General features: G+C 49.0%; 2 protein-coding genes across 2 annotated transcripts; one reads left to right on the top strand and one right to left on the bottom strand.

Moving 5' to 3' along the window:
- The first annotated feature begins 858 nt into the window (after nt 1-858).
- Nucleotides 859-25,258, top strand: IRF6 (interferon regulatory factor 6). Its single transcript, XM_075522011.1, has 8 exons — nt 859-932; nt 21,470-21,646; nt 22,557-22,761; nt 23,205-23,327; nt 23,431-23,577; nt 23,800-24,192; nt 24,610-24,728; nt 25,037-25,258. Exons 1-8 carry the CDS (start codon nt 930-932, stop codon nt 25,256-25,258), a joined length of 1,389 nt encoding a protein of 462 aa, XP_075378126.1. The 5' UTR covers nt 859-929.
- GUCA1B (guanylate cyclase activator 1B) lies at nt 8,337-13,069 on the bottom strand. The gene is made up of 4 exons (XM_075521645.1): nt 12,866-13,069; nt 10,638-10,787; nt 9,088-9,202; nt 8,337-8,464 (listed from the first exon to the last, which is right to left on the bottom strand). Exons 1-4 carry the CDS (start codon nt 13,067-13,069, stop codon nt 8,337-8,339), a joined length of 597 nt encoding a protein of 198 aa, XP_075377760.1.
- Nucleotides 25,259-25,824: the final 566 nt, after the last annotated feature.

Raw genomic sequence — 25,824 nt, forward strand, 5'->3', positions numbered from 1 at the left:
CTGCTCTCAAGGTGGTGGCCACACACTGAAGTCTTCCCGTGGGGACTTCCAAAAGTGACCAGGAAGATGACTTACTGCCTGACTCTTTGCTTTTAATCTCATCTAGCTTCTAACCTTCTGCTTTTAGGATGGCTACATAGACTTTATGGAGTATGTGGCGGCTCTGAGTCTGGTCCTGAAAGGGAAGGTGGATCAGAAGCTGCGATGGTATTTCAAGCTCTACGATGTGGATGGGAACGGCTGCATTGACCGGGGAGAATTGCTGAACATCATCAAAGTGAGTGGGCTCAGCTTTTTCTGTTTCTTTCACAGACGACGGTTATTAAACGCAGGTAGACAGAAAGGTTGTAACAGGAATATTCCAAGCCGAAAGACAACTCCCTGGTAAATTAGTAGGCACTGGCCAAACTTGCTGCTTGTCCTCTGCCAGTCCTCCCACCAGGCTGGCCTCCCTGGCCGGACCTGTCTTGAACACCCCACGCCCCCACGGCCCCTGCACGCTCCGACACGCAGCAACCCCTTGTCTTCTCGTTGCAGGTTGTTTAACCACCTCCACTGAAATGCAGGCTGAGATAAGCACTTGAATTTAATCTAAGGATTTTCAGAGGTGAACCGCTCCTGGCTTATCCCAGTATGCCCACTTAATCTTTTAATGCATTGATTGCCTTTTTAAGTGATTTTAATCTCCAGTTTTTTTAGAAAGGACTTATTCCTTTCAGAACCTAACTGCCTGCAAAAAAGTTTGGCCTCTCACGTCCGGTCACTCAGCCACTTGTACCAATGGGAACACAAATCTACACAACGCTCAGTAACTGCCCTCTGTGTCCTCCTTTCCCTCCAGGCTATTCGAGCTATCAACCGGTGCAACGAAACGATGACGGCTGAGGAATTCACAAACATGGTGTTTGACAAAATCGATATAAACGGAGATGGTGAGGAACTTTCTTATGCAATGCCAAGTACTCCTCCCACTTCCCCCTTACCTGCAGTTCAGTCTGCCAGAGCAATTCCAGACGTTGGATGTCCCAGAACACCAGGACGTGGGGAGAGCCGGCAGAGAGCGGCTCTCCGTGAAGGTTTAGCTCCCCGTCCCCTCCGCGGGCTGCAGCTGGCCCGAGGGGACACTGCAAACTGCCCCTCTTCATACTGGCAGCGTGGGGATCTGCGCGGGGTTTAGCTGTGATGGGGTTTGGGGTGTACGGTACGCGGACCCGGGATCTCAGGAAGGGCCCCGTTTTATAGTCCGTGCAACTCCCGGGGGGCTGCTCCGAGGCTGCCGGCGGAGGGAGGAGAAAGGCTGCAGGATTTAAGAGACCTTTTCTGAATGTGCTCTCGCAGGCGAGCTCTCCCTGGAAGAGTTCATGGAGGGTGTGCAAAAGGATGAGGTGCTGCTCGAGATCCTCACCCGCAGCCTGGACCTGACACACATTGTCCAGTTGATCCAGAACGATGGGAAGAACCCGCACGAGCCGGAGCAGGCGGCGGAGGCTGCCCAGTAGACTCCCGGGACACCTTCCCTTCGTCTCTACTTTTCCCCCTCGCATTATTAAAACAAAACGTGTTGCGGTTGTGGGAACTGGTGAGCTGTCCCAGCGCCAGTGCGACCAGCGATAGACCATCCCGCTAGCGCAGGGACCAGGATCTGCTCCGAAGGTGCCGCTCCCCTGGCAGACGGTTCGGGGGAGCCCGGAGCCCACCGGGCACTGCCCCGGCCCTGCCCGCCGCAGCAGCACCAGACGGCAAGAGGCAAGGCTGCTGCGAAGCAGGGGTGCCGTGACAGCAGCTCGTCACGCTGGGAGCACGCAGCCACCCCCGGGGCTGCCAACGGGGCCACGGGGCCCTTCGCTGTGCGGGGATCTCTGGATATTGCTGCTGAGCAGGGAGGGGGTAGAGTCTCACCTCCCTGGGAAGGGGGAGCGGCACCACGCGACGCGGTTAGATAACGCACCAAGAGAGCCTCAAAATTCACACCGGGACCGTGGCCAACGCCAGCGTCCGCAGCCTCCGCGGGGGACGAACCCCAGGGCTGCCCGGCAGTTGGCCCCGGTGAGAGGGGGTCCCCCAAGGACACACGTACGACACCTAGAAAGCAGACCTGAACCGTCTCTTTCCATATATATTTCCAGAGCATGAGATCAGCGGTTTTGGTCACTTGTTCTTTGATTTGTTATTATTATATCAGCAATCATTAGTGATAATGTAAGATAAAAACATCTATGAGCTAGAAAAAGGAGAGTGGTAGAGTGGTGAATGCAGAGGCTTTTGTTCAAAAGCATTAAAAACATAGAACGGTGCCTTTTTTTAACAACTATCGGAACTTTAAGGGCATGTTTCTCCTTGAAATATCTGGAAGGGCTGCACTGGCAGTAACCTGAGAGGGCAAAGTTTTGGATGTTTGTAGGCATATTCCTGTATGTCTTGTGACCTGTACGACAAACTGAAACTCTCCTGCAAGTTACACTCCATGGCACCCTCGAGCATCATGCGGTTTTAACTACAATGGCAGCGAATCATCTGCACGCAGCTCGGAGGGGTGCGCTGCTAGAGACGGGCTAGACGCAGCATCCGCACCACGAGCACCCGCAAGTACCTGAGTATTCCTGAGCAGACAACGGGTGCCATCACCTCCGCAGTACAGCGGGCTCAAATACCGTTCCCCGTGGAATAAAAGCCAGTCACCCCTTCTTACAGCATCCTGGGGCAGCAACCTCGTCTGCCGGTGCTAATTACCCAGTGCCACGAGCAGGGGCTGCGCCCAGGACCCAGCGCACGCACAAGGGAGGCTGCGAGAGCAGGGCCGAGCCCCGCGCCGCCCGCCGAGCCCGCGCCTTGGCTGCTCCTGGAGAGGAGTTTCCTCATCTGATGGGAGCAAGTTTCAGGCGTGGTGAGGCAATGCAGGACACGAGGAAGGCTTTCTTGCCTAGCCGAAAGACTTGTTATTTAGCACTGGATTCTTGTAATTCATAAGCAACTTTCTGACCATTTTTCCTGTGCATCCTTTTCATTCGACAGTGTTTGACCTGGAAGCTTTTGTACTTCCAATCTTATAGTGAACTAATAAAGATATTTTACACGATTATTTCAGGTTGTGCTTTTTCTCTCTTTCAGTCAATCATTCTGTTCCCAGCAGGACAGATTAACTGTCCCATGCAAGCGCAGAAACCTTTGTTTTGGCTTCATGAAGGTAGTTCTTTTGCAAGAACAGCACGAGCACAGGGAGAGGTCTCTTTTCTTCAGAATCAGCATAGAAAAGGGGCTGCTCCCAGGTTCGCGCATCCCGTGAGCGCTGCCTGCTCTTCTGAGCCTCGCCTGCGTTGAGCGCGCGTAGCGTGCTTTAATAAAACCTCACCCCCTGCGTAGTCCTACAGCTCTTTCTTCTGGAGCTCTGCTTCACCCACCCGCATCTCCAGGCACCTCCTGCTTTCCTCCCTGCTGCTTTCTGGGTGGGCCCGTCCGGCAGCCCCGTAGCTCCCTCCCGCCTCTGCTTTCCGCCCAGACGGACAGCGGGTGCGGGACGCTCGGCCGCAGCCCCCCGCCGCTGCCCGCAGGTCCGGCTGCCCCCCGGCAGCCTGGTTCGTGCTCCGGTGCTGTTGGACAGGCACACAAACCAAAGGGCCACGGAGAGGAACCCTTTGGGGGGCCGGCTGGGCCGGCCACCCCACCTACGCCGGTGCAAGAGAGAGCAGGCTGCAGCCATCGTGTTAGAGCCAGGCTGAGCTGTTTGCTCAGCGGGTAACGCTCCTCCTTGCAGCAGAACTAACTTCCCCACAAGCGACCGGCACAAAACTTACTGCGCTTGGTCTTTACAACAGCGGTGAAGAGGGAGCCGAGTTCAGCGTGGGCTTTCTGTGCACGCTCCCTCCACGGAGACACGGTCCCACCCGTGCTTCCCTCAGCCTCTCTCTCCTCTGCATGCCCAAGAAGCCGCAAGAAGCAGCCCTGACAAGCCCAGTTTCTATTTATAAAGACGAAGTTATTCTAAAAGGGCTGTCTCAAAATTGCTGGCTGGCCAAAGGCACCTTTCAAACCTCAGCGTCTCTCTCCAAAGGATGTTTTTTCAGCCTCTAAGAAAGCAAATTAAAAATAATTAAAAACTAATATTGTGACTCTCTTTGCCCTAACTCATGCATAATTAATTTATTTCAAAATAGCAGCAGCTGTTCAGGTGCCAGCCACGGACACATTGCTCACTCTTGTGGCAGCATCACCGGCGATCGGAGGCAGCAGGGCCTCTCTGGCGAGGTGCGAGAGGCTTTTTTGGGGGCTGCCATCAGAGGGGCGGCGGGCCTGCCAGGCTGCACCACCGGCCTGAGGTCAGGTCCCGGCTCTGCCTCCCCTTTGCGGTGACCTGGGACAAGTCCCTGGAGCCAGGTTTGTTAAGAAGAGTTGCAGCTACGCTAAAACCACCCCGAGGGTGACTTTCGGCAGCACCACGCCATTTCTCTCAGGGGGGTTTAGGTGCCAAAACACCGTAAAAGCTGCAGTGCACATCTGCCTTCTGAGGGACACAGAAATCCTGGATCCATGGACCGTTTGAGGTTGGGAGGGATCTTAGGCGGGCCCTGCGCCCACGTCCTGCCGCGAGCAGGGCTAGCCTGGAAGCCGGGCTGCTCAGGGCCTTTCCCAGCCCAGCTTGGCGCTCAGGAATCCCGGGAAGCTGCTGGGAGTGGAGCCGACGGGCTCCTAGACAGCCAAATCAAAGAGAAGCGAGAGGGTGAGCTCAGGGACAGAGGATGGCAAATTGCAAAAATACCTCCTTTTGCATCCCCGTGCATTAGGGTGTGAGGCCTAAAAGGCAGAGAAATGAAACAAAACAGGTTCTCAGCCAGATGCTTCTAGAGGTCCCTTATCCCCAGGGGATGCGGCTGCCCTACAGCACAGCTCCCTGTTCCTGTATCACACAGCGGGTCCCAGAATACCATTAGATTACTTGAAATACGGGGTCTTTAAGGGTAATATGCTTGAGAGACTTTCTGAACTCCTGAGGTGCACTTTCCTTTGAAGAGAAGGAGGAGGAAAGAAAGAAGTATTTTCCCCATACTGCCAGAGCTGAGCACGGGCGCTGTGAGAAAATGACCGAGTACGGCAAGAGCACAAGAAGTCCCTATAGCGATCAGCACTGGGCTGGCTAAGTCCTGGCATGGCCACTCTTTTTCAACACACTTTCCAGGGGAGCTGCACAGGGGTGCTTTGGGAATGACCTGGACACAAGCCTTTCCTCAGCTACCCGTGAGTGAACCTCCCCTCTGGAACATCAGGTGCATAGGCAAAGGAAGAGCATGGCTAAGCACAGCATTAGATGCTATTATCATCCTTCCTTCTCAGCCTCAATATTTCAACTGCTCAGTGCTTTCCTGGGAATGCACCTTCCCGAGTATTTTAGGATGCGATACCTCCTTTGGCTCCTATTCCCTGGTGCCTCTCCCCATCAGCCACCTTCAGCAACAGCCTCACCTTCAGCTTTCTAACGTGATTATGTCACCTTCAATCCTACCCAACTTCAGAGGCATCAAACATCAGAGCAGATGGTAGAAGCTCAGAAAAAAAAAAATCATCCCATGGCATTTGCCTTTTCCAAGCCATCCTGTTTCCCCATTTAGACTAAAAAGAAATCCGATCAGTCAAATCCAATTCTAGCTGGGCTGTACGTCTGGAAAATGGATTATGCAAAATGTCTGACATCAACAGCTTGATGTAAATGTTGAATTGAGTTTGGGAGGCGATCAAACCGTTTATACCTATCGATTTAAAAATAGGACTAAGACTAAAGCACCTTGCTATTTCTTGACAGAAGATTACACAATTGACAAGAGGAACAGTTTTCCACTGGGTTATGCCAGCACTAACACAAGTGTTATCTGCCACGTACACCGTTACCACCTTCCGTCTGCCCAGGCCAGGGGAGGGGGAGGCATCCCGCTGCAGAGCCCAACACTCCACTTTGAGCCCTAAATTCTTCAAGGCTCCTGTTTCAGTCCTGGCAGGGGCCAGCTTATTGCAGCACTGTCAGCTCACTACTGTAAGCAACTATTTCAAATTCCATTCAGAAAATATTTTTGTTGTTATACACATGCTTTCCACCATCACTACATAGAAGTTAAACAGAAGATACTCCTTTCCTACTCCGCACCTGCAATAGCATCTCCATCTCTGCCTTATAGTCATCTTACCCAGGATAGCTCTTCCACTTAACACCTCCCTTAAATTCGTTATGTCGGTCTCAAAGGCTACGATTTTGGTCCAATACTCAGATGCTTACACAGGTCTTCACCTTCGTTCCAAGTGAAAAATAAATACTATGAAACAGAATTTTAATGATTAGTTCTTTATTAAATTCATGTGTTACAAAGTCTCTACAACAACTGTACAAGTGCTCAGTGTTAGGATGCCCTCTACCACCCCGGCAGAGGACTGCTGGCATGGGGGACACCAAACAGCTCCTTCAGTGCCTGATCTGAACACAGTAACAAAATTGAAAGCATTTAAGTAAAACTGCAGTATGCAACTATAGTAAGTAAACATCCACTTTAAAATTGTGCAAGCAGCAGAGTGTGTTATGCTGGTTGAGACGTTGAAATTTAAGGAATTAGAGATTTGCATCCTCCCATGAAAACATTTGTCCACAAGTTGAGAAAAAAAAAAAATCAGTAAAGTACATCTTTTCTTCCAGGCCCTCAAGTCAGAAGTAAGATTTTTCTTTCAGATCTTTGGCTGATAAACTATTGACTTGAATGAGCTTTAACCAGAGGCCTCACAGCAGCATAAACTGTAAGTCTAATCTGCTCTAGTAAGTAAGCATGCCACAAGCAAGCGTATTTACAGAAAACTCCTAGAAAGGCTATTTAGAAGTGGAAAGGTATATGCATTTGAACGGTAGCGCTGACACTGTCTTGTCCTGAATACTTCCTCATGTCCCTGAATTTAACATCAGCTGAATTGACAAGACCACAAACCAGCAGACTAATCAACTAATGAAAGATACTACAGTCATAATTAAAGGCCACAAAAAAGGGATTGCAAGTCTTTTCATGGATGTGACCTGGCCCACTGATCCCATGGGAAAATTAAAAGACAGAACTCATGTTATTTTCCTGGGGAAATTTTTCTTGCAAGTAAACCGATAAATAAATCCAATAAAGGTGAACCAAAATATCAGTTCAACCCAAATTCTCTTTCCACATACATGTATATATGTAGGAATATGGGTTAGAATAGCAGAGCTCGCCTACAACCTGTGCAAGTTTTATATCTATAGTCTGTGGTTAAATTAAGTCCAGTGTAAAGCCACCGTACTACTTCAGTCACTCACTTGGATTTTCTGTCACTTGTTCCATTCTGCGGTCCTGCCGATAAAGCAGCCCCAATCCTCTCATTGCAGAGACACCGCCAAGCAAAACTCTGCTCTTCCCTTATCTCTCCTTCCACACAAAACTTCTCCCAGTGCAGTGAAAGTCCTGGAGCTCCTTGAGCTCAGTCTTCACAGGGCAGGAAAAGCTGTTCTAGAGTGATGATTCAGTACGAAAAAGGGGCTCAAAAGGAGCAGAATCACATTGTGCAAATCCGTCCTCTAAGTGTGGCTGTCAAGAGGAGGTACGGTTTCTACTGCTGCTCCGTGTCTGGGAATAGCATTTTTCCAGCCCCACAGAAACCCAGGTCTCCGAACAGGCAGGAGGAGCAGACTCTGGTCCCCAGGAGGGAGATGCAGAGAGTTACTGCTCCACCTGTCCAGCCCACACGTTGTTTTCCTCAACTCTGTGTACTGTCTTGGCTACCGCTTATAATCCAATTCTCATTTTTGAGGGCAATATGCTGGTGTTCAATAATTTTACGTTAGCAGTAGCATAGTCTACTAAACACGCACACAGACATCCTGAATGTATAAAGCCTGCCAGAGCACCTCTTTCGTTGTCGCTTTTGGGTTGATGTGTTTGTATCTCTGCAGGCATGCATGATGCAAACACTAGTCTGCACTGGAGGCGGTACCACTGTGTCAGGATTTCTCACTTCCCGATCCCGTCTGTCGTCAGACTAAAACCCTGCCCAGGACCCGCTGCAGAAAGCCACAAAAAGTTTGTTCCTTGGGGTGTAACCAAAAACCAGAGCTGGCAAACACAGTATTGTGTACACAGGAAGACTTATTCATGGGCCAAAAATAGTCTCTGGGTACCAGAAGTATGCAGCACATGGGTTTTGGATTGAGATATGGCTTCTTAAACCACTGAAGTTTTTGTCTGGATGCTGAGATTGGAAAAAAGGAAAGCCACCACCACCCTGGAGTAAGAGAGCCACAGTTGTAGTCAGCATCACATTTGCAGCTGTATCAAAACTGAATTTCCTCAAAACAAAGCACTCTTTCTCCTCTGCTCAGAGATCCATCCCCCAGGGTTTACATCCATTTGCAACATCTTCATCACCCACTTGTCTTTCCTGGCCCCATCAATGAACTCGTCAAGAGACAACTGCCCTGTGAGAGGAGGAGGACACAAGATGGGGAGACAAAACAGGACAGATAAGAAGAGGAAGGCAGAAAGTAAAGAGCCATCTATGTTTCAGAAAGTATGCTAACAAGACAAAAGCTATACTTCATTTCCCCATGAGTTTAGGCCAGCTAGCTGAAAGAAACCACCACGCTGTAACCCAGTGCACTCACACCTACCCCATCCCCTCGGCTAACATGAAATGTTGCATTAGCTCACACATGCTGCTCCAGGAGCATTGCAAGCCTGATCCTGCGAGCTCCCATTTGACTGTAGCCACTGTCTTTACTCAGGCTATTTGTGCTGGGACTGCAGCCTGCACTCTGGCTACTGAGGGCTTTCAGAGGACAAGATCTGTGTGGCTTCAAAATCCAGACAGAATAGTGACCCCTCTGTATGTTACATTAAAATAACAATGAAAATTATTTCCTCCTGCTGCACCAAGTTACTCTTGATTCTAACAAACAGACCAGAACCAAACCCAATATGTCTAATATGAGTAACCTAATAGTCCTAAGTGATTTCTTGATAGTTGTAATTAAAGCTAGCCTGCCCAGCACAGATAACTTCTCATTACGCATGAATGCGATCTGAGCCATCGATCACTTACCATCCCCGTTCTCATCCACTAGCTGAAATATCCTGTCCACAACCTCCTCCGGTGTGAGCAATGGAGTCCTCTCCTCCACCTCCGACCGACACACTTTCTTCAGCTTGTAGATAGACTGAAAAGTAGTTCACCGATTAGGAGAAGGACTGGCAAATGAAAAGCAGTGGTGAACTCCATTATCTCCCCAACAGTGTAAAGGTCTTTTACAAAGGCTGTGGTTTTAACCTTTCTAGAAAGGTCTGCCACTCAGCAGCCTCAGACCTTTAATGAAACCTCCGACCTTATGCTCTCACTCACCGCGGATTACTTCATTTGCTCTTTGAAGCTGCTGCCCTCCTATTTTTCTTACACATATTGGTCAGACCTCAGGGTTCCTTTGCAGAGAACAAGGCAAGAGTTTCACAGATGGGAAAATCATCTGACTTTTGAGTAGGATTTTTTTCTAATATCTGAGGCTGGGCACATCTGGACTTACCCAGCCCTCTCTCCCAGGGAACTTGTGCCCAAGCTGCAAGATCAAACCTGTATTAGCACATATTTTGACCCATACTTTCTGTTCCACTTTGTCACTGGAAAGGGGCAGATTTTATCTATTCCTCCCATGACAACCACCTGTTTGTTATTAACTTCACTCCTTAGGCTGAAGGGGTTTGTCTGAAGTCTTCCCAGAGAGGGGATTAGCAAGGGCCTAACACAGCTCCGGCCAATTCCTGGCTGACCTCAAAACTGTAATTGACCCTGCCCCAGACAAGCTCCCCAGATGCTCCCATGCCTGCTGGTGCTGAAGGTAACAACCTGGTCGCACTTTCCAACCAAAAAGACCTGCTTTCCATAGACTCAATTTCTGATTTTTTTTTGATATTGCATTTCACCTAAGATCCTAAAATGTTTGATAAGCATGGATTAAGCCTCACAAGTACTGCTGTGCAAGGGTAACAGCACCTGTGGTGCAGGGGTGACTCCAGCACAATCACCAAGACATTTACCTGAAGTGAGGACCCAGGTACCTGTGTCTGACTGTCTGCTAAGCCCACGCCTCCTCTCCCACCTTCACACAGTCCCCAATTAAAACTAAGTGCAGAACATAACAGAAACCCAGAAAGGAATAATTACAACAGGGATTTCTGAACCAATTTGTGCCTCTTGGTGTATTCTCACCAGCTACTCGGGCAGGAAACTTGGCTCCTGTAAGGGGCATGGGGTGAAACCCTCTTCCACTGGCCAGTGCAATGAGTCTCGGTGTAAAAAGGTTGAAAGGAAAGGCAGAGCAGAGATGCAGGAACCCCACAACAGCACCCAGATGCTGCATTTCTGGACAGCTTCAGCAGCAGCAGGGGCCGGGCTGCCCACAGTGGGTTTAACTGATCCCTCAGCCGCCCCATCAGTCTCCAAACCACTGAGTACGTGACCCTTTCACCAAGGTCAGGCATTTTCACTCCATCACTGCCCACAGCTGCCTTGAAACCTGATTATCACAAAAACCATATACATCATTACATTGCCAAAGAACTGTGATTGCTTAAATAAGCAATTAGGCAATGCCTACTTACCTCAACAATTTCCAGCAGCTCAGGTTTATCTATGCAGCCATTCCCATCCTTGTCATATACCTTGAATGTCCACCTCAGCTTGTGTTCCAGTTTTCCTCGTAAAACAAGATTCAAGGCAGCTACGTATTCCAGAAAATCAATGGTATTATCCTGTAGAAACAGAAAAGCAGCTGAATGGCACTTAACTGGATACAGTTGATAGAAAACTGCTTACGAAACCTAGATAAATAAACTGCCAAGAAGATACTCCATGGGATAGCTATTTATTGTCCACTTTACAGAAGACTTGTGCCAGTCCAAGACCGTCAGTAAGTACAGCCATACCCCTCTGCACCAAGGATAAGTTCCCAAGGAGTGACAGTGGAGAGCAAAGCAGTTTTCCTACAGTACAATAAGGGGGAACACCCACCAAGACTCCAGAAGTGAGCAATTTAAACACCCCAAGACAACACAGATTACAGGGAGGATGGGGAGGCAGATGAGGATCAGTGCAGGAGGCACTGACTCTTTGGGAAGGGATTGCCATTCTCAGTCTCAGCTGCTTCACCAATGAGACCAACACCCAACCGTCACCCCTTTCTTCCATCCTTCCCCCTTGTTTGATCTTGATTCATCCGAGGAAGACAGACAATGAAAATGTCACCATTCAGAAGGAGGCAGCAAGAACACCCACAATAAAGGATTTACATCAGGCGTTCACCCTCCTAAAAACTTCAGAGACAGCCAAGGGATGCAGGGCTCCCTCGGCAGCCTCTAGCAGATGCCTCTCATGCAGACCAACACCATCCCCAGGGCCAAGCCAGGGCCCCACGTCACCTTACAGGCCGCCCGACCCAGGTAGCAAACCCCCCTGGAAGACCTGGGCTACGCGTCTCCCCCCCGCACGCTCTGCTGCGGGCGCTGAAACGCTCTGGAGTGACTGCGAGCAAAAACTGCTGCTGCTGGGCTTCAGAGGCCAGTAAGCATAAAGAGACAACTGAGGAAGTGTTTTTATTTTCTTACCGTATTACTAATAATCCTTTAGATTATTAGGTCCTGCTCAACTGATTATATACCATGGGCATATTTAAGCAAACACATGAATCTAGGCCTAATTTAGTGTTCTTAATATATGCAAGTACCAGCATCCCTTAAAAACAGATTTTCAGTCTTATTAGAAAAACTCCTATAAACTAGGAATGGGACTTTGCCTTTTATGCACACCATTTGCTCTGCAACCCTTTCTGCCCAGCTTTCATAACAGAATTTGGACCTGGACCTCCAGTTTTTTGCAGGAATTTGGGTTTTGCCAACTTCAAATTCTGAGACAAGCCTGACCTGCCCACATCTTCCCTAGCTTTTTTTTTTTAATCCTTTCTCATAAACTGAATTTTGTTGCCACCTCAATGTGATTTTGCCACCGGTTTCAAAGGAAGCTTAAGGGAAATTGGTATATCTGAGAGATGACATACTTGTCTCCCCTTTTCTTGTGTTGATATACAGCAACAACCCCATACTCGGAATATGATCAAGAGCTTCAGGAAAAAAAATTTAACGGTCTGGCAAGCATTGCTTACCCATTTCAAGATGAGAAAGGCAACCATATTACATTTCTTTTGACTATCTAAAATATCACAGGCTAGCATCATGCTATCTTTTGCACCAATACATGGGTATGCGTGAACTGCTACTAAACCAGAAAGCCCACTTTTCCCAGGTGTCTGATGACAAATACAGCAAAGGGAATCAAAACCAGAAAGGCTGAATTGCTCAGCATTCCTTAGCTTTTGAGCAGCTAAAATCAATATTTTGTTACATGCCACCTGTTCATACTGTACGTATACACTTCCTCCAACGTATAGCAAGCCTGAGTAGGACTTCACTTTAATTCCCCCTCTATCATAACAGATAGGGGTTTTTTCCCATGTAGCAACCTCGGCTATTTGAGGATCCTTCAACAATACTGTCTCAGTTTGCCCAAATTTCAACCTTTTAACCCATCCTTAGTCCCTTAAGGGGACATTCTGTCCTTAATTGGTGTACAGATTTACGAGAGGATAAATCCATACCAGCCCATACGGAGCGGTGCAGCGTGTGCTCCTTCTCCTACCCTAGCAGGTCGATGGCCCTTGCCTTAGTCTCATGAAGCATGGTAACAAGGGTGGGAACCGCACCAAAACACCTCCAATTACAGACTGAAAAGGTGCAAATTATTAGACAAATAATTGTAAGAATTCCTCACCACTTACCCCATTCTTATCAAAAGCTCTGAACATGTTTTCAATATACTCTGCTGCTTCACGGTTATCCTGGACCCCGAAGAACCGCTTGAATTCATGCATGAAGAGGGTCCCGCTGGGACATTCAACCACAAATTTCTTATACCATTCCTGCAATTCAGCAACATCAATCTCCGTTTGCTCCCCTTCAGCATTGGTGAACTGCTGTCCCATTTTGCTCCGTAAAGCAAGATTAAAAAAAGAAGGAACAAAAGGAAAACCCTGCCAAAGTCCTTTGCTTGTATTGTCCTTTTATTACCTTTAGTTGCTTTTTCTTTGTTCTTTTTCTTCTCGCTGTCTTGTGCCTTTATTTGATGTTAATACCGTGTCTTGCTATTTCACCTTCTTTTTATGTTCTAGTTTCTTCTTCCTCTTTTTCTCCTACAGTTTTCACCACCACAGCTTTGTGTGCTCGCTTGGCGATTGTAGAATTGCTTCTCTGCATTAGGGCAGTGTAACATGCGGTATCAGGCATGTATAAAAATAACTAAGATCATTAGGAGATTCCCACCTATGAGTCACGGAGACCTTCAGATGTTCTGAGCTGTGCCCTATTTAGGAGCAGGCTCCAGAGGCTCAGGGTCCTTCCACACACAATACCTTCGTGTCGAAGAACTTGGGAGCCGAGGCTCCCTTTACACACAACTTACAACCCCACTCACTTTACTGTAGTTTTTCTAGAAAAAAAAAATAAAGGGGGATTGTAAGTGAACTTCCCTAACACTAGTTGTTCCACACTGGCACATGCTACCTGCTTGCGGGGGACGCTCAGTGTTTCAGTGAAATAGGGCACGCTACAAACAACAGTTACAGAAAGCAAATCCTGACAACATAAGCACGTACAAGTACCACCGCTCACATGAAAAAACCTGCTAATGCCTGAAGTTAATTGAATGCCTACCATAGACTTTACACTCTACAAAATGATTGAGAGAACTAGTAAATGCACATAGACACAAATGTGCGTATTTCTCTTATTTTCACAATTCATTCTTAAAATCTCAGTTAAAAATAACAGGAACATTTTAACATTCTATTTCCCTATTTTTTAAAGCATTGGGTTCTCCTTATTCCCCTTCCCCCTTTTGTGCCTTTTTCCATGGAAATTCTTTTCCTGCTTACCCTTACCACCGCACATTGCTTACCACTTTTATTACAGATACAACATACAGCTCTCCGCCTGCCCCCTTTCCCTTCTGCAGCCGCTCACCACAGCCGGGTAGCGGGGACCGCACAGCCACCCACCACCAGAGCCCAGGCTCTGCTCTCTGCAGGCAACCTGCTGATCTTCCCATTCTCACCAGGGCCACCAGCTTTTATCCATACCATGCCAGGTGTGCCGAATCCAGCCATGATCTGTGCCAGCTGGAAAGAAATTACCTGTCTGAGCCAGCCTGGCATCCAGATAGGATTCTTCTTTTAAGAGGACTGGAGCAGTATTAATTGGAAACAATAGACTCCTCCTTATAATACTATACTAAAGCCCAGAAGGATTTAAGCTGCTCACTTTTTTGGAACAGTTTTTTCATTGCTTTGGAAAAAAGAATTTCTCACATGGAAAAACACTGGTCAAGAATCAGTCTAAAATTTGACACTGCAGAACAGTACAGCAATTGATACTCCACTGTGAGAACAGAGCTTGCTCTGAATCTCCTCACGCCTGTAAGTAACCCATCGGTGGTATTGCGTGTGCACGTATATATATATACACAGATTTGCAGGAGTAGAGCATAACTTCGCACTTCTGTGCATAAGGATGCCCAGGCAATGCATGGTTTCACTTAAGCATCGTAAGCAAGAAGAGTATACAGGCAGTACAGCAGAAGCATGGAGATGGATGGGAAGAACCAGAGGAGTTGCCAGAAAGGTTAAGACTGCTCTCTTTCAATGAAAAGGTATATATTTTATCTAATAATGTACAGGAATCCTGTTTGTTTATCTTTGTGCCTAGAAGAATGCAACAGGGTTGATAAACTCAATCCTTCCTTTTGTAAATGCTTCAGACAAACTTCAGCCCCTAAGTCTAAGATAACTTGTCTGTTGCAGAGCAGCTCGAGGTCTGGCTCATCAAAAAAAGTTATACCGGATCTATCCCCCAGCACTTGCCCCTTAGCTAGACCTACTAGACAGAAGCCTGTGGCAGCCCCGGGCACTGTGGTGTTCATAAAATAGCTCTGTCGCGTTCTCCGTTTCGCCATGCTCTGTTATGCATACCATGTCAAGAAATCACTTTTCCCCTCAATGATATTTCTTGAGTCATCTTGGCTAATATCTGGTGAGGGCATGGCTTCTCTCTCTGGGTCGCAAACAGCTTTCAAGAAGTGGAGGTGCTGCTGCCGGGACAGGGCTGGGGAGGGCTCATCGCAGTTTTTCCTGCAGCGCAGCTGGGGAGTTTTGCATGGGCTGGTGTGAAGCCTTCCACCTTCCACCATTTTGTGCTGCTCTCCTGCACCGAGGCTGCATGCTGGAATGTGAGCGCTGAGAGCACGCAACAAGACTCCACATGCCCAGGACATTGTCTTGCCTCATTGCATAATTTTGTTTTGCCTTATGGGAACTTAGTGATCTGTTCCCAGGAGAGAAAATGGTTCCCCTTTGTTTTGATGACTACAATCTTTTCCAGCTAGGAACAAAGGACTGCAAGAGACCTGGGTTACAAAGCCTAGCTGGTGCTATTGCAGGTATCATGACATACAATCGTGTTGATAAAAGTACTGATGTTAATTTGGCACTGAAATAAATTAAATCTCATAGCTCCTGGTATGAAAATTCCTCTGCATATACTCTCATTGTCCAAAGCGTGTGCTCTGCCGACTGTACTGACAGAGCTGCTGTCTCTCAGCCAGTAGAATGTCACTTCATGAAGTACAGTTTATCAGCCAAAGGATTTCTTCGTTTGATTTGAAAAAAAGATGCAGGTAGAGGTAAATATAAGCAGAGAAAACCAAAAATAAAAAGAGTGATTTCTAGAAAACACTATGAGAAAGAGGATGGTGCTATTTAGGCTGCCTGAAGGGTTAGGATCAATGCTTTATATATCATATCAGAGTGAACCCTCTGGATGATTAGCTGCAAACAGGTTAACATCTGATTACATGTCCTGCCTAATGAGCTAGCCCTAGATTATCACCTATACAGCTCAGAAGCTGCAGAGGTTCCCAGCCAAGAGCATGGAAAAAGACAGCTTATTTCCTGTCAGTTCACTAACACAACATGCTGCCACATGCTTCAGCAGAGGCTGGTAGAAACTCAAGAAAAAAAAAAACCAAACCCTGCAGAGGGCTGGGAGGACTCATTTGTCTGGCATCTGCGTTAGCACTCGGCGAAGGCAGCAGAGGCTGTAACGAAGGCGGCAGGGTGCAGGCAGGCACGAGAGGACCAACCTCAGTGAAACTGGAGCAAGACTAGATCCTTCGCCCACGCTGGAGCGGCCCTTGCCTAGTCATTTTGCCGCATTGCTCCATGGTTTTAAATACCCCAGCCCTGACCTGCCCTAAGACCCCTCTCGTGGGTTGGGCAATCTCAAGCGTCCGTGCAGTGGGCCTAGAAAGAGCAAAGCCCTGCCCAGGGCTGCTCCCGGCCCCTCTGTCGCAGACAGCCTGGGCCGTGCGGGTGAGCGTCCAGCATCGCTGCGGGCGTCTGCTTCCAAAGCTCCCCGAGCATCAGACCGCAAAGGAAAGCAAATCTGAAGCATCCTTAAATTTACCTGTCACCAGGCAGGACGGACATGTGGACAGGAGGAATGCAGGGAGGATGAACGGCAGCTTTTGTGCTGACCCGTTTGAGGAAAGATCAAAGATCCCTCATGCTTTGGCTGGGAGTTCAGCACAATGTCACTGTGCACCTCTTCTCAGTTGCTCACCAAATTGGCCATACCGTTGCGCGTTTTGATACAGCGGGAGTAACAACACGGTAGGAGGTGTTATTACAGGAGCAGCCGTCCCTTGTTTTGCGTATCAAAAATGGTCAGGTACAACTAACCAAACCCATCAAACTCCACCATTGCAGTGCTATCCCACAAAGAAAACGCTAACCTTTCAGTGTCACCTATTGTCTTTTGCTTATGGCCAGAAAGATTTTCTTCTGTGCTGACAAACTCCTGCTAAATGTTACCTCTGAGTGGCTCCATTTCAGCGATGAATGAAGCCTGAAATATCTACCTACCTTGCGAGGCAAACTTTCCAAGAAAAATGCAGAATTACATTTTCTCTCTGTGTGAAGACTTAAAAAACTTTGCAAGACTTTGGAACCCAAGTCTTGGCACAGGATTGAGCTTTGGCCGTGAGTCAGCCTTTCAAAAATCAGGATTCAGCACTATCCATCACGTTCACGATGGGAAGGAGAAGGGAAATTCCCACTGTTTTGTTCTGCTTCATTGAAACTGAATAGTGAAGCGTTGTGTGATCTCTTGAAACCAAGATTCACCACTGAGTCACGGTTCTCCACCTACGAGGAAAAGAAATGAAGCGGGAGGCCGGCGGAGGCTGCGGTGGAAGGCTGCGGCCGGGCCGGAGGGGAGATGCGCGGAGCCCCCTCGCAGCCAAAGGCAGGGGAGGGAGGCGGAGGAGAGGAACATTTTACGCTCTTCCGAGAAAACTGCGTGCCCGCGGCTTTGCGTGAATCACAGCGGGCTTCAAGTTTTGCCTTCCTTCCGCGCCACGGACCGGCTGGGCCGAAGATGCTTTCGACTGCGACGAGCGCGGGACCTTCCGCATCTGGCCCCTTCGCCCATCAGAGCAGGGGGGACGCGGTAAAACGGCGGGCTGCGGCCGCTGCGGGAGACCCGCGGGGAGGGGGCGGACGAGGCGGCGCGGCCGCAGCCCCGCGGGCGCGGAGCGGAGCCCACCCCCGCGGCCGTGGGCGGAGCGGGCGGCGGCGCGGCTGCGCCCGGCGCACCTGGGCAGGTGAGGGCGGAGCGGGCGGCGAGTGTGCGCCGCGGCCGCGCTCCCCTCGCCCGCTCCCCGGCGCCGCCCCGCCGCTGCGCCCACGCGCGGGCTCCGCGGGGCGGCCGAGAGCCCCCGCGGGCGCGGAGCCGGTCCCCGCCCGCCGGAGGGGTAAGTCGCGCGGGGCGGGGGTCGCGGTGCCCGGCGGGACCGGCCCGGCCCGGCCCGGCCCGACCGCCGCCGCGCCCCACGGATCCGCCCGGCCTCGGGGGACCGCGCCGCGCCCTTCGCCGAGCCCCGTTGCGCGTGGGGCTGCTCGCCGCGCCCGCGGCGGGCGGAGCGGGGGCCGTGGCGGGGGGGAGCTTGGTTTGAACGGCAGAACACGCGGGGCGGCAGGGACCCGGCGTGCGCGGGGTGGGTGCGGGACCGGCGCGGGGCCCGTGGGAAGGTCCGCGGCTCGGGGCGGCGGGAGCGTCCCGGTCCGGCTGGAAGGGGAGGCGGCAGGGCCGGGGGGGGGGGGGGGGTCGTGCGGGCCGAAGGCAGTCGGGAGGGTCAAGCCCGCTGAAAATGTCTATTTATTGCTCCCCTCCCCATCTGCTCCCGCGGCTTGCGCTGCGTTAGCCCTAGGCTACGTCTTTCAAGCTGGCGTAAACCGAGGCCTAGAGTTAGGGCAAGGATAGTATTTGCCCCCCGCCCCTCTCACCGGCAGCAGTTTTTGGACCGCAGCTGTTAGGCACCCCGAGAACCCGAATGGTCTGTAACAACTGAGGCCCCTTCCAACTCGGTGTGCTGTCCGGGCATGGCAGAGGGCTGAGGTTACCAGAGCGGGGGGCGCGGGGGCCGTGAACTGTAAGCGTTAATCGTGATCCCAGTGTGCGGCTCGCCCCGTGCAGGGCAGGGGAGCACGGGCGGCCGCAAGAAAAGCGATGTATGGATCTCTGAAACGTGGGAGCTATGGGTTCCCCGTGTAGGGAGGTGATTAAGTATCAGACACTCGGTTGAAAATTCAGCCTGTTTCTCTATGGGAACGCTAATGTTAAGGCTTGAGCCGCTTGTCTTTGGAAAAAAAAAGAATACAAATCCATGAAATACAGGATAATGTAATCGAACAAAGGTAACGAGCAAGGAATGAGGTCTGTGGTATCGCAGCGATGAACCCAGAGAAGACCCCTTCCTTCCTGAGAAGCTTCGTGAGCGGGGTGGAGCGGGAGCGCTGAACATGCCTGGGTGTGCTGGCAGAGAGTGAAGGCATCTGTGCAGCAAGGCTGAGACGGGCTTCAGGTCGTGTTTTCCTGGTGCGCGGTGCGTTGTTACGCTGGCTGGCACTGTGCCGGAGCCCCGCGAGTCACCGCAGTTAACTGGGGCTGTCCCTGACCTTGGTCACTCGTCTGCGGCCGTCGGGGAAGTGGCTGCGGGATGCCTGCTTGTCCCTGAGTTTGCTTGAGTTGTTCTTGTTGGGGTGAATGTCTCCCCTCCAAGGAAAAATGTGTGACTTAGTTAATAATAATTGGGGTACAGGGAATAATTACATCACTGACCAGAGATGCACTAGCAGCACAGGGATGTGCTCATTACCCTTCCGCACCAGCCAGTTTGAGTGGGAATAAAGCAAACTGGAGGATTCCTGGATACGTGCACCGAGGAGTCTTGAGCGAGGGCCAAGCCTCCCTTGGCAAATCCCATTAACAGGGCGAAGACGTTCCCCGAGCTCACCCTAGCAGCTCTCGGAGCGGGAGCAGCCTCTGGCATTAGTGGACCCTGCTGGATCGAAGTTGAAGGGTGTAAGAGGCTGACTCACCGTCTGAGCCAAGCAATGGGATTCAAGTTGATTTGCTGTTGGTTATTGTGTCAACAAGTCATTGGTGATAAAAGGTCATAAAGCATTGTAATGTCGCGTATTGACAGACGCTGTCTGTGATCTGAGGGACAATTCAAACCTCGTACGGCAGCGCCAGCGCACCCTCCGTGTGACCGAATGTATTTTGTTTGGGAGAGGCATGAATTTTTCTCCCTGGTGCGTGGGTTTGAATTTACTCTTGGTCTTGCAAATGTGTGTGTACGCAGTGTCTGTTATTAGAAGCAGAGGGGACTGCTTGTGAAGTTAAGTGTAAAAGGGATTGTGGAAACAAGCTTTAGTTAGGATTTCTTTGTTACAATGAGAAGTCACTTTTTTTCCTTTGTGAGGGAATCGATACCTGGTTTTGGTCTCAATTCTAAGTCCAGGATTAACCTGGACTTTGTGTCTTTGCAAACACGCTACTGAAAGTTTAATTCCGATAGGATTTTCAACATGGATAACTAATACAACGGTGTTTCAGAAGCACAAAAATGATTTTGCTGATTGCTTTCTGATCCTTTGCAGCTCCTGGGAAGCAGTCTGCTAACATCCCCAGGTCCTTGACGAAGCACATTTTCAAACTATTATTTAAAGATGATTTGAAATTGAATCTGAACATTTTCTTTGCTTAATAGATAAAATAAGTTGTGTTCAGATTCATTTTGTGTGAACGCTTGCATCTGAATGGGATCTGCAGGTATTTGAACAAATAAAACCTGTTCCTAGACTAGTTCTTGGATAGGATTTTTTAATCTCCTGTATCTCTGCTACTAGACACATTTTGCAACTCTTGCAGCAGTATTCAGAGCTTATGGCAAAGGTTTTATTTATCCCGTAACTGCTTTATTAATGGGAATATTTGTCATTTCTCACCTCTGTTTCAAGACCTACACATGAATGTGGGAGATACACCTTCTAAGCACACGTGTGGCATAAAAGTCCCCTCCCAAAATCTAAAGATAGGAAATGCTGTCTCTTCCTGCAGTCATTGGTTTCGTTTGTTTGGCTTTGTACCTGTTCTGCACAAGAAAATACTGTTGGTTGGTTGCAAATGTAGTAGCAACACGGGGCTACTTGAACAGCAACAGATTCGATCAGTTAACTGCAGCATTGCTTTCTTTAAAAAACCTAAATGTTAAGTCAACATCACTTGATTTTTAGCATGAGTGCAGGCAGACTTGCAGTTCATGTCCTTCTGGATAAACATCCTGGTTATTAGAGGTCAGTGATGTTTGTGAATGATTATACTGCGTTCGGAGCGGTCATGAAAAAGTCATGAAATGACTTTCAGAGGAATGTCTGTCTCTGTCCCCTCCGCTTCAGCCTGATGCTTCCGCCTTTACCTCAACTGGGGCAAAAGCCTCTGGTTCAGCGCGTGGTAGTTTTTCTGCTGGATGCAAGCCTGACACGACTGCAGAAGAACTCCACAGATAGGCCCCTTCGCTGAGGCGTACGTGGAGGCTTTGAAATTCTGCTGCCTGTTCTTGCTGTGGCTTGTTTGTGGTTTTATCTCCTGCGCAGCGTTTACAGCTCAGTTCGATTGGGGCTCGCCCTCTGTGCGCTCAGTTAAGACAAATAACGCGCCGTCTCTGCTTACTGGGATATTTAATGGTGAGTTGTTGTCCTCGTAACAGTTATGGTCCCCGCTTAGTGATGCGTTGGTAACTCCTCCTGGCAGGAGAGTCATCTAGCTGCATCTGAATTAGTCGTTTCAACGTGCAGTAACATAACAAACAATAGCAGTAACATGGCATAGGGTCCTTTTTAATGAAATTAGGGTTTGTTTTTTTTTAAAGCATATGAGTCTCAACTAACCTGTAGCAGTTGGTCTACTATTATCCCTGTCTTTTGCAGACAATGGCGTTACACCCGCGAAGAGTTCGCTTGAAGCCATGGCTGGTAGCCCAGGTAGATAGCGGTATGTATCCCGGCCTTATCTGGCTAAACCGAGAAGCGAAGCGGTTTCAGATCCCCTGGAAGCACGCAACTCGGCACAGCCCGCAGCACGAGGAGGAGAACACCATCTTCAAGGTGAGGGAGGGGAGAGCTCGGATATAGCACGGCTCTTAAACAGAGACAAAGGGTTGAATTGTTGGCCCAGGAGCTGGATAGGCATCTCGGTAGCTGTTTCCAGGCACATTTTGTCCTATTTCTTTGACCTCAGAAAAGCCACGTTGTGCACCTGGATGCCAAGCTTGGCACTGCCTGAAACGGTGTTGAGTTCTTTAACCCTTTCCGACCACCGAAGGCCAGACAATGTCTGATTGCGTGGGCCCTGGAAGATTGCTGCTATTTGCTTCATCTGCTCGGTTTAGGATGTGGTAGCTGGCTTGTTCTTAGCAGCAAACCATTAAATACTGTTACATAAATCTTAAGAGGTCCACCACAAACTTCCAATACTCATCGCTGCTGTCCTTAATGTTCTTATCGCAAGGGATTCATTATAACTTCTACGCTCCTTTGAGGAGTTTCTGACCTCCTCTGCCTTGGAGGGATCTTGGGCTGATAGTCTGATTTTGGGGTGAGAGAGGGAGAGGGCCAGCTGCATGTCTGTGGCTGCTCTCCCACTCCATTTTAACCGAGTCCGTTCCTCCTACGCAGGGTATGGCTCGCTGTCAAAACTGACTTTTGGTATTGAACCCGAGACACCTAGAAACACTCAGTGCACAATCCTGTACAATTTATACTTTCTTAACTTGTATGAAGATGCATGTTCAGAATTGCTGATGGGTTTTGGAAATTTGGATTTGCATCTTTTTTTCTCCACCTTCTTTTAATGGGAAAAGCTATTAAAGTGGGAATTTCCATTGTTATCAGAAGACCTGTTGTTAAGACTTCTGCAAGAGAAGGATTTTACAGTGAATTTGTTTGGAAATTTGATTTCTGATAAAAGCTGCTCTGTTGAGAGGGCTGGACTGAGCACAGTGTACTTTGTCCCCAGGCATGGGCTGTGGAAACGGGAAAGTACCAAGAAGGAGTCGATGAGCCAGACCCTGCAAAGTGGAAAGCCCAGCTCCGATGTGCTCTTAACAAAAGCCGGGAATTTAATTTGATGTATGATGGCACCAAGGAGGTGCCCATGAATCCTATTAAAATTTATGAAGTGTGCGATATCCCACAGTCCCAGGGATCAATCATTAATCCAGGTGAGGGCCTTGCTGACACAGGGCTGGTTACTGAGCAGGCGTTTGTCCAACGCGAGTTCCTTTCCCTCCGCAGCATTCTCAAGCTGCCTTTGTGTGCAGCAGAAGGCAGCTGCCGTGTGTAAGCCCAGCTGCACTTAAGCTAAGAGGACTTTGAACCACAGTGTACCTGCACTAAAATTAATACAGCTGTACACAGTTGTATGTTTTCTGCTAAACAGTCCAATGGTGGAGATAGTTCATCTGTTTCCTTAGCTTTCTAGAATTATATATTAAACTGAAAATAGCCTGTTGTACAGATCAGATTTTTCCTTTTCTTAATTATATTCAGAAAATGGATTTCCAATAGTGTGCAAAGCCAATAGGAAGATTACATTATTTTTTCAAGAAATGCACTGCAGTGCTCCACACTGATCGACTACCCACAAGGATGTGCTTGTTTGCAGGTTCCACTGGCTCAGCTCCATGGGATGAAAAGGATAATGATCTTGATGAGGAAGAAGAGGAAGAGTTGAATCAATCTCAGCATGTCCCTATTCAAGAGACATTTCCATTTCTTAATATCAATGGTTGGTGGCATAGGTTCATGTATTAGTGAAGGTATTTGCTTGCAAATTGTTACATGCTTGAAATAAAATTTTGGTTTACTGAAGAATTGTTTCCTTTTTGTAGATTCTCCAATGGCTCCAGCCACTGCAGAAAACTGCAGCCCTGAAGCTGTGTGGCCAAAGAATGAACCTCTAGATATGGAAATGCCCCCAACTGCGCTGCAGCATGACTTCTTCAGCAGCCCTGAGCTCTGGATCAGCTCCCTGCCAAGTATGTATATGGATTTGTAGTGCTTCTGTCATTGTACTTTTTTTTTTTTTTTAAAAAAAGTGTTTTGACTTTTTTCCTGCGGCTGTTTGCTTGTGAGCATGGAGAACTGTGTATAGGTTAAACATCCCTGTGACTGTAGCATGGATTGCGTGGTGTGTCTCTACCGCTGAGACAGTACATGCAAAGGTCCAGGAAAAGCCACACTGACAGTTTCTCTCTCAGTGACAGACCTAGAAATCAAGTTTGAATATCGAGGAAAAGAGACTGGACCGACGACAACTGTAAGCAACCCGCAGGGATGCAGACTTTTCTACGGAGAGCTGGGTCCTATGCCAGACCAGGAAGAGCTCTTTGGGCCTATTAGTTTGGAGCAAGTAAAGTTTCCAGGAACAGAGCAAATCACCAATGAAAGGCAGAAGATCTTCACAAGTCGGCTGCTGGATGTTATGGACAGGGGACTGATCCTGGAGGTCAGTGGCCATGCCATCTACGCTGTCCGGCTCTGCCAGTGCAAGGTGTACTGGTCTGGTCCCTGTGCGCCCTCCTCCACCACACCAAATTTGATCGAGAGGCAAAAGAAAGTCAAACTCTTCTGTCTGGAAACATTCCTAAGCGGTAGGTAGCTTCTGCTTCTGGAGAATAGCTTTGGATACTGGTCTGGGCACTTGGTGGCACGCTTGGAAAGGGTGGGCTGCACTGGGGCTCAGCCTGGATGCACCAGTTAGTTTGCTCTCGCATGGAGCCTGGGTAGGGGCCACTGCTTCCCTGACTTCAGCGGACCATGGAGCAGGTGCGCATCAGAAGAAAATGGATGTGCACTCATTTAATGCTCCAGAAAACATTGGTGGGCCTTGCTGTTCAAGAAGGCTCTTCTGGGTTCAAGAAATGAGCTGTAATTGTGTAGGTATAAGAGGTGGCTCTGGCAAAGGACAGGGTGTAGGTAAGACCTGGGATGATGTAATGAGGTGGGATGTGGTGAGTGTTTCTAACCGAAAGAGGACAACCCTGCAGCATTCTGCTTTTTCTTCCTAGAGCTGATTGCCCATCAGAAAGGACAAATTGAGAAGCAGCCACCATATGAGATCTACTTCTGTTTTGGAGAAGAATGGCCTGATGGAAAACCCAGGGAGAGGAAGCTGATTGTGGTTCAGGTACGAGCTGAGGCTCTGAAGTGACGCGTGCCAGCCTTGCTGGGACCGGTGCATTGGCTCTGGATCGATGCCCACAGATAGCAGAGACCTGTTCTTCTCTGTCGTGGTTACTGACACTGGGAAACCCCAACAGGGCTGGTGCGTTTTGTCACGGCAAATGCTACGCGTGCCGAATAGCATCAGTCTGCGCGCGCGCTTTAGGTTATTGTGGAAACCATCCCCGGCATCCAGGGCAGGGGATTCCTGCAAAATAACAGCGATATACTGTGTGACCATTAGGCTAAAACAACCGACTTCTTCTTAAACAGGTCATTCCGGTTGTGGCGCGGATGATCTACGAAATGTTTTCCGGTGATTTCACGCGCTCCTTTGACAGCGGCAGCGTGCGGCTCCAGATCTCTACGCCCGACATCAAGGACAACATCGTGGCTCACCTGAAGCAGCTGTACCGCCTGCTGCAGAACCACCAGGAGGGGTGGCCCATGCAGGCCCCCGCCATGCACATGGCGCAGCCGCTCCCGGCACAGTGACAGACGCTTTGCTTTGCCCCATGGTTTCTTATGTTGTACATACAGAAAAGTATTTCTTAACGAGTGCCTTGCCTAAATCTGAATAAAATCTGTAAATCTGGTCATCTGGTTCAATTGCAGCAGTCTATGGTACTTTTGTTTTGGAAGTGTTTAAAACAAGAGGGGATTACAGGAATACCTCTAGCTCCTTTGCTGGTTTCAGCTGCTTGCTTAAACAACCAATATGTATAAATCAGATTTTCAATGCTGTAATATTTTTTTTAATCCGCTATTGATACATTGTATATAAGTACTTGATCATTAGAGGGGAAAAAAAATAATCTGTGCTCTATTAAAACCGCCTGGAGAATATCACCTTGTCTAGTTTTATTTCTTTAACTGGTCTGCAGCTGCAAGCTGGGAGGCCGATGCTTCTTCCAGTGTGCTTTTTTATCTGTATGTATACACACACACACACACACAATGTACACACCTATCTGTGTGCAATAAACAGCTCTGCACACACCTGAAGCTGAGAGCACGCTCCTATGACGGCTCTGAAAGCTGGGAGATGGCTCTGTGCTTGC

Source organism: Mycteria americana, chromosome 20, assembly GCF_035582795.1.
Source record: "Mycteria americana isolate JAX WOST 10 ecotype Jacksonville Zoo and Gardens chromosome 20, USCA_MyAme_1.0, whole genome shotgun sequence".
Taxonomy (NCBI): Eukaryota; Metazoa; Chordata; class Aves; order Ciconiiformes; family Ciconiidae; genus Mycteria; species Mycteria americana.